Source organism: Pteropus alecto, unplaced genomic scaffold, assembly GCF_000325575.1.
Source record: "Pteropus alecto unplaced genomic scaffold, ASM32557v1 scaffold77, whole genome shotgun sequence".
Classification (NCBI taxonomy): domain Eukaryota; kingdom Metazoa; phylum Chordata; class Mammalia; order Chiroptera; family Pteropodidae; genus Pteropus; species Pteropus alecto.
Window position 1 is genome coordinate 1,186,568 of NW_006440820.1, and position 8,247 is coordinate 1,194,814.

Sequence of the window (8,247 nt, forward strand, 5' to 3'; positions counted from 1 at the left end):
GCAGCAGAAAGAGAGGCAGGACTATTGCCTACCCCAGGATTCAGGTACGGTGGTCCTTCCACCCACTTCTACCCTGTCCTAAGTGAGTGAACCTACACTATCTCCTTCCCATTGCTTCTCGCTATGTATTTTAAATTGTTTTAATGTATTGTGTGATTCATACATTTTTAATCTGGTCCATGAGGCTTCTGTTCTGTGGTCTTAGGGAAAGTCTCCATGCATGCATCTTGGAGGCCACCAAGGTAATATCCCAAACAACACTGTGGCTGCTGCATAGAAAACATTATAGGAAGAGCAAAAATGGAAGCAGAGAGACCTATTAAGCAGCTATTCCATTCCTCTAAGTCAAGAAATGAGGGTAGCTTGTGTTAGGATGGTAGAAAAGGAGGGAGACATGGACAGATTCAGGATATGTTTTGCTAGGAGAATGAAAAACAAGGGCAGTGGATATGAACAAATAGAGGAAGGAAAAGGAGTAGAGACTATAGTCAAAGAAGGCAATTTCAGAGCCTAAAATACTGGAGATGGCAATACTCCAAAAGACAAAGAGACAACAATGTACCCAAGAATCACAGCTCGTGAGAGATCAAAGGGGCTTGGAAGGTCATCTACACCAAACACCAAACACACACACGACTCCCCTCCTACACTTCTACTAAGCTGTCTGTGAAAAATAACCCTTGACCTCCCCCCAGGGTCATCCATCTATACCAATGACCAAACAAATATATGACTCCCCTCTCCTCCACCCCTCCACCCAACCCTGACCACACTCATACACAGCCATCCACTACAACTTCTGGTGGCTCTTTTCCAGAAAATTATTCCTCTTTCTGACCTAAATTCTGACCTCCTAGGTCCTACCCTTGAGGATACAGAAAACTAGGTCACTCCTTCTCCAAAGAACATATCTTTGGATTCCTGAAGACATTTATCAGGCATACCCAAGTCTTCCATTTTCATTATTTTGCCTTATACATGACAAATTATCAGTCCTTTCACCATAATGGTTGCTATCCCTTGAAGGCATACAGAACTCAGCATCATACCAAATGAAGGACTCATAACACAAACAAAAGAAATCAGTCATCTCCCTTGATCTCTTCCTGCTTCTAATAATACAGGATTAGTCTCTCTGGTGGCCTCATCACAGAGTTAACACTTGCCCAGCTAAGTAGAGTATGGATAAAGATGACTGGCATATGTGAGGTGAAGAAACAATGATCTTCTGTTTGAAGTACCATCAAATTCTGTAGTTAACAGGTATGAGGATGAGGCGAGGGTGGTTGAAGCAAATGGCAGTGAACTCAAGAAAGAAAAGAGAACACCAATCTGGAATTGGCAGTAGAACAGTCTTCTCTCTTACGGTGTTACGAGAAGTGATGTGGTTATAGCAAAAAAAAAAAAAAAACAGTTTGAAGAAAAACGTCAGAAATGGGAGAGTTTGCTCATACTACAGCAGCACCTGAAAGGATACAAGTATGTCATAGAAGAGTGAAAGAAATGGCCAATATTGAGGAGGGTGCAAAGGGGGTTAGAAAGCTGATAAGTCACTATAAAACACTATAAGCTAAGAGCATATTTATGTTCACTACTGCCAATAAGTTAGATACCTAAGCAGTAGCATGAGGTCTTTTTAAAAAGCTAGAGTGTCTATGGCCATACCACCCTGAACAAGCCTGATTCCATCTGATCTCGGAAGCTAAGCAGGGTCGGGCCTGGTTAGTACTTGGATGGGAGACCACTTAGGAAGACTAGGTGCTATAGGCATTAAAAAATAAAAAAATAAGGGATTGCAAGCTGGCAAGGTCCTTGAAATCTGTGAGGTCAACCAAGGGTCGCCTCGTCTAAAAAATTTTTAAGTTAATTAATTAATTGATTGATTGATTAAAAAGCTAGAGCAAGACAGAATATAAAGGCAAAAATTAAAAGTGGAAGAATAGTAACTCTATTTTAAATAGATACCTTGACGCAGTCCACTATTTTTCACCACTGGTTCAGTTACTTGAATTGTGTCATCTTCAAGGTAGAAGAAGATTTTATAGAATCTTATTCTATACTTTTCTTGACTTTTATCAGGTACTTCATCTTCTACATAAGCATCAAAAGACAATACCTGTTGGAATCATAATTAGAAACTAAGAAATGATTTAAAAAATAAGCAAACTTAAAATCAATAAAGCCTATATACTTTTTGTTACTGTAAAAAAAAGTTGAGATTTTTGCAAGACATTCTACACATCAGCTATGAGAATGGATATACAATTTAGCTTTCAGTATATCAAGATTATTTTATATTTTCATCACCGTCTGATTAGAATGAAGAAATGATATTCAAGCAATAAATCCATCATTCAGCTCTACCATAAACTAAACTAGCATCTGTCTTTGGAATTTTGCAGCGGGATATTATATGTTTGCGTTACAAACAAAATAATATTCTTTCTCACAAGAAGAATGTAAGTTTTGTCACTTTTACCCATTAAAAATAACACCATGCAGATCCGAAATTCTTCCAGTGCTCCAAAGATCCCCACCTTATATTTCTTCAAGAACCTCAAAGAGCTCAGCTCAATGCCAGACCCCGTCTCACATTGTGTTTGTGTTGGGGTGGGGAAGGCTGGGGGGAGGCAAGGAGGTGCTCAGATAAGAGAGGTGGATTCTAAAGTAGTTATAGTAAAACTCAGATAGTCAAAAATACCCTTGAAAACTCCTTAACACCACTTTGTAAAATTGTACCTCACTGTAAGTACAATACAGCCCATTTTCTCCCATGTTGAAACAGAGGCCTGACTCCCTCTTCAGTTGAAGATCAGTTGAAACAAGTTCCTTAGGTTTAGGTGCTATATTGTATGAAAAAAAAAAAACGTATCTTTAAACAATGGAATTACTTTCAACATGGCAACATGCTCACACACTGAGAATGACATCATAATTGAGAAAAACTAAGGGAACAGTAGATTTAGGTTGCCATTTCAAGCCTGACTGGGGCACAGGCTCCCCAAGAGCTCCATTTTAATATTCCCTTTGTTCCCATTTTTTTAAATCATAATTAAAGTTGCAAAATTTAATTGTGAATAGACATAAGACTAGGGTCATTCAACATGGACAGTATGATACATATGAGTGAGTCTGTTAAATAAAATCTACCCTCTAAGTGTAGTCAGTTACCTGAATTAGGAATATATGCTCTGGTAGTGTTTAGCAAATTTCTATCGGAAGCCCATACTTCAGAAAGGGCTGACAAAATGCCCTTTCTGAAGTTTATCTCTGATCAACGCAAGAAGCCTTGTTAATTACCATAAAAGATGGTAGAAATAAGTTTTAGTTAGTAAAATGATTGTATTCAAAATTAATGGATCAGTTGTAAATATTGACCAGTCGGTGTCTTTACTGGATCAGGTTCTAAGAATCTAGTAAGTCCAGAGGTCTATATCCTTCAAAACAGCACCTTTGGCTTCATTCTGAAATGGTCCTATGTTCAGCTGCTTTCTTCAGGAATTTATCTAGTCTGATTTAGCTAGATAAAACGTTGCCACATTTGTGTTGAGTGAACATTTCTGGTAAGATGCTGTTAGATAGATACAGGGTTTTCTTCTGGAGTGATGAAAATGTCTAGGGAACTGGATTGAGGCGATGGTTGTACATTATGAATATATCGGATGCCACTAAATTGCAAACTTTAAAATGGCTGATTAATTTACATTGTGTAAATTTTACCTCAGTTTTAAAAAAGATAATTGGACACCAAACTGTATTGGACACATTAAAATTGTGAATTTTATGTTATATGAATTATATCCCAATAAGAAAGCAGTGCGTAAAAAGATGTTGCTGGAACACCTAAAAGGACAACAGAGCTGGGGTTTTATCGAGTTTTCAGTAAAGGTAGTGAGGGGGAGCAGAATATGCCACCCGAGAATGTGCCACTTTGGCATATGGATTATTTCAAGCTGAAGACAATCAGGGCCCAGCAGACTCAAGAAAAACTTTTTATCTTCCCCTTAACTGATTAAAAGAATTTAGATTAGGGCCCCATACCAGGAAGAGAGCTATTACTAGAGAAAGTTTTTATATCAGAAAGACTTATCTGCATGGCATGGCAAATATTTGTTTACCAAACATTTGTTCTTCACATCTTCCCGTGAATTATCCTCCCCCTTTGAAGCCCCAGAAACCTACCCCTTTCTCTACCCCTTTAGCTCAGGATGCTATATAAGCCTCAATTACCTGACTGCCACGGAGTCTAATATTTTTATGGGGCTCTCATATGTACAAAATTTGTTTTTCTCATGTTAATCTGTCTTATGTCAATTTAATTATTAGACCAGCAAAAGAACCTAAAAAGGTAGAAGAGGAAAGTTTTCCACTCCTACAATACTATTCAACCTGAAACTTCTTTTCTTTGTAATCAGGTAAGAAAGTGTAGAGAGATCATTCAGAGCTCTCACCTATCCCTACGTATTAAATGTTATTGATATATATTTGTAAATGACCAAACTGGCATAGATCAGTTGATAACACTGTCATGTATGTAACCATTAAACATTTATCAATCCAGTGATGCATTAAAAGAGAATAAAGGATGCTAAATGAAAATAAAGAGAGAAAAAAGACATTATTTGAAGCTGGACTTCAATATTTCTAGAAGAGGGATATACTGATATTTCATGTTCTGGTTTCTTGAGAATACAGGGCTATAGAACTCCACCATGAAAGTGAAAGGGAGCAGAATTTGTCACCCCAAAATATGCCTATTTGGCATAAGAATTATTTTAGACTAGTTATTTTTAAGAAACTGCAGACACAGGAAAAGCTCTGAAAATTGAGTAAGTTACCTTTTTGCAAGAGACATTTACATTTGTAAGGGAAATCTCCATTTGGAAGGGTATCCTCCTCTCTGTACCAGGAAGAGAAAGATGGCTCTAAATCTCTAGAAACTCTTATCAATCGAGAAGGCAAGGACTTAAATCTGTATTAACAACCATACCCCTTTTTACTGTCCCCTTCCTAATAACCTCCCATAACTAGCCTTCCCCTGCCTACCACATCTTATGTCTTTAGTTAGAGATGATATTTAAAGTGGTGGTTTGCACCAATCCAGGGAATTACTCAGTTTTCCTGGGTCTCTCCCATGTATACAGGAGGAATACATGTTATTAAACTTGTTCGTTTTTCCCATTAATCTGTTTTTTATTACAGGGATATCTCACCCAAGAACCTAGAAAGGCAGAAGGAAAATCATCTCCCCCCAAGACAAAAGGTAGAGAACAAATCGTTGTGGTAGAAATGGAAAGATAGAAAAGGATGAGGGAGAGGGAATTGTAAAATGTAGCAAAGTAGAATGCAAGGCAAGAGACACCAAATAGATTAAAGGTGATCTCACAAAGATAAAAGATCCAATTGCAATGGTACTTGATATACCAGAGAACCCAGCTCTGATCTGAAATAAAAATTGCTAGAAATGAAAATTTATAGAAACATAATTATGATACAAGTTTTCATTATAATTTATGATATCAAGCAGAAACTAGATAAAATAAGGTCCTAAAGGATATAATTGACTGTAATCTTCTTAAAAATGGAATGTAAATGTCATTTGGCAGGGCATGTGATCTTTAGTCCCCCCACAGACCTCTGTAAGCTCTACTGTATTATATTAGGTTACTGCCTGATCCTTGAGGCATTTGGATTTGATGATAGCCTAGAGGGCATAAAATCTGAAATGAATTAGCTTTAAATAATAGATACATGATATTTCCTCATTATAAAGGGAAATTTTTTAATGTTACTATTTCTGAAATCAGAATGTTCTTACAATTAATGCCAAAAGAAACTCAAAGCAGTCAGGAGTGGGTTTTAACAAGCACATACTTTAACTTGATGCAAGGTGTAAATTTAGCCTTGTGAGGAAGGAGTAAATTTTATTTTCATGTCAATTGTGTTATTAGCTTTGCACTGCATATCCCAAATAGCTGGATTTTAACATCAATTTAGATTCATAATTTTCACTTAAAATGTTTCGAAATGACTATTGTCCGATGAAGCACTGGCACAAAAAAATAATTGTGTGAAGACTGTCCATCGTAAGCTAGGCGATGCAAAAGCCTAATCTCTCAGAATAAATCACAGACTCTTTAGAGATGATAAGGTTGGTGTGACCAATGCAAAAAGACTCAGGAACCAAACATCTAAGAGTCAAAACTTACAGTTGAATTTCTAGAGAAGAGTTAGGAGAGAGAGATAAAACACCAGTAATGTTCGATAAGGCTCAACATTTTATGAAAAGATCAGCATCACGAATCTAAGTTTAAAATATTTAGGTTGTATTTGATGAAAAAGGCTCAGACTTAAATTATGAGGCACTAAAGAAGAAGAAGGTATATAACAGTAAGGATAAATGCATGCCTTTATAAATTAGTAAATAATAAAAATTTATATACATTTAATGTATTGTTTATTCTTCCTGAAAAGCTATTATTAAATCAATGGTTTCTCTTGTAATTATAGAGTCTTAGAATTAAGGAAATAAGCCACAATAAATTTTGTATTGCATGTACAGAATGGCTCCTTTATACATGTCAATGGCATATTTATAGAAATTTATCATATATGATGGGGAGCAGAATATGAAACCCCAAAATATGCTTCTTTGGCATAAGAACTATCTTGAGCTGATTATTTTTATAAAACTGAAGATACAGAAGAAGCTTTGAAATTCATCTAAAGGTTGCCCTCTTGTAAAAGACATTTATATTTATAAGGGAAATCTCTATTTGTAAGGGTGTCTCCCTCTCTGTACCAGGAAAAGGAGGATGACTGAATCTCTAGAAACCTATCAATGGAGAATGCAGATATTTGGGATATGCAGTGCAAAGCCAATAACTCGAGTTTACTGTGCTTTGCCTGATAGCCTCCCGTAGCTGGCCTCTCAGAAGCCCCAACTCTACATCTTCTTTTGTCCTTAGCTAAAAATGGTATTTAAGGTCATGGCTTGGGCCATTTCTGGGAGTTATTCAGTTTTCTTGGGTATCTCCCATGTATAAAGGAGGTGTACATTGTTATTAAACTTCTGTTTTTCTTCTGTAATCTGTCCTTTATTACAGAGGGCAACCAAGCCAAGAATCTAAAACAGCACAGGGAAAAGTATATTTCCTCTCCTACATAGGCTAACTTTAAAAATCCTAACTTAAAATAGAGAAATTATTCAAATTATAGTCATTGATCACAAAGTAATACAACTAGAAATGTATCATGTAACTATAAACAAAAACTGTCACTCCTAATAATTGTGAATCCCAAGAAGAAATATATCAAAACGGAATTCTCTAGCTAACTGGTCCCAAATTCATAACCAGAGTTTAGCAGCCATTTCTGATAGAAGCTTCTCATGTACTCTGCATTTCAGGAGAAGTCACAGAGTGAGCTTTCAGCCCCCTGTACTATGTTCCTGCCTGTTCATACCCTCTGAGTCAACCACTGCAAAGAAGTTCTTTGGTTTCATCTTTTAGCCAATGGACTGAGACCTGCCTTGTCCAATCAGAACTGCATAAAACAGAGCAAATTGGGAACTTGGGCGGGAACTTTCTCTGTAAAAGACAGCCTCCCTTTGCCTCTGTGGAACACAATTTGTGTCTCCCAGGCTGCAGCTCTTTCTGCTCAAACGAAGGATTTTTTAAAATTCTTTATTACAGTCTAAAATTAATTTTGGTTTACATAATTACTGTGGTGAAAATAAATTTAAAATACAAAAAGTAAATATAGAAACTAATAAAATTTAAAGATGTACAAGCCTATAAGACACAAGCAAATCTATAATTTGGGGTAAATTACTGGATTTAGATTATTATATAAGAGAATTTAGAGTTAAAGAGAATTAACTTAGTTAAATGTGCTAATTCAGCAATTCTCAGCCTAGGCTTCAAATTGGGAACTTAAAAAGACCAGAGCCAAACCTAAATAAATTATATCAGAATCTTGAAGTGGGTGAGAGTGGCATTAGTATTTTTTAAAAGCTCCCCTAGTAATTCTGAAATGCAGTCAGAGTTTTGAACTGAATAAAAATTTTCGAAAGCTCAAAAATTTGTCATAAGGAAAACAAACAGCAAAAAGGGTAAAAGCACAAACAGATGAATTTGAAAGGAGAAAAACTACAATAAATAAATCTAAGACTTTTTTAATAAATAAAATAGATAAGATTCTAGCAATGATCAAAAAAATATAAAATCAGAAATAAAACAGCGTATG

The 8,247-nt window shown here is 36.1% G+C and overlaps 1 protein-coding gene and 1 non-coding gene across 2 annotated transcripts in view; one reads left to right on the forward strand and one right to left on the reverse strand.

Annotated features, from left to right (window-relative positions):
- Positions 1-8,247, reverse strand: part of EFHC2 (EF-hand domain containing 2) — a 172,215-nt gene that overhangs the window by 107,967 nt on the left and 56,001 nt on the right. Inside the window, exon 3 of the mRNA XM_006917910.1 lies at positions 1,966-2,116. Coding sequence (XP_006917972.1) covers positions 1,966-2,116 — 151 coding nt within the window. The remainder of the gene's footprint in view (positions 1-1,965; positions 2,117-8,247) is intronic.
- Positions 1,652-1,770, forward strand: LOC112484754. Its single transcript, XR_003048158.1, has one exon. It is a non-coding gene; the product is annotated as a 5S ribosomal RNA (ribosomal RNA).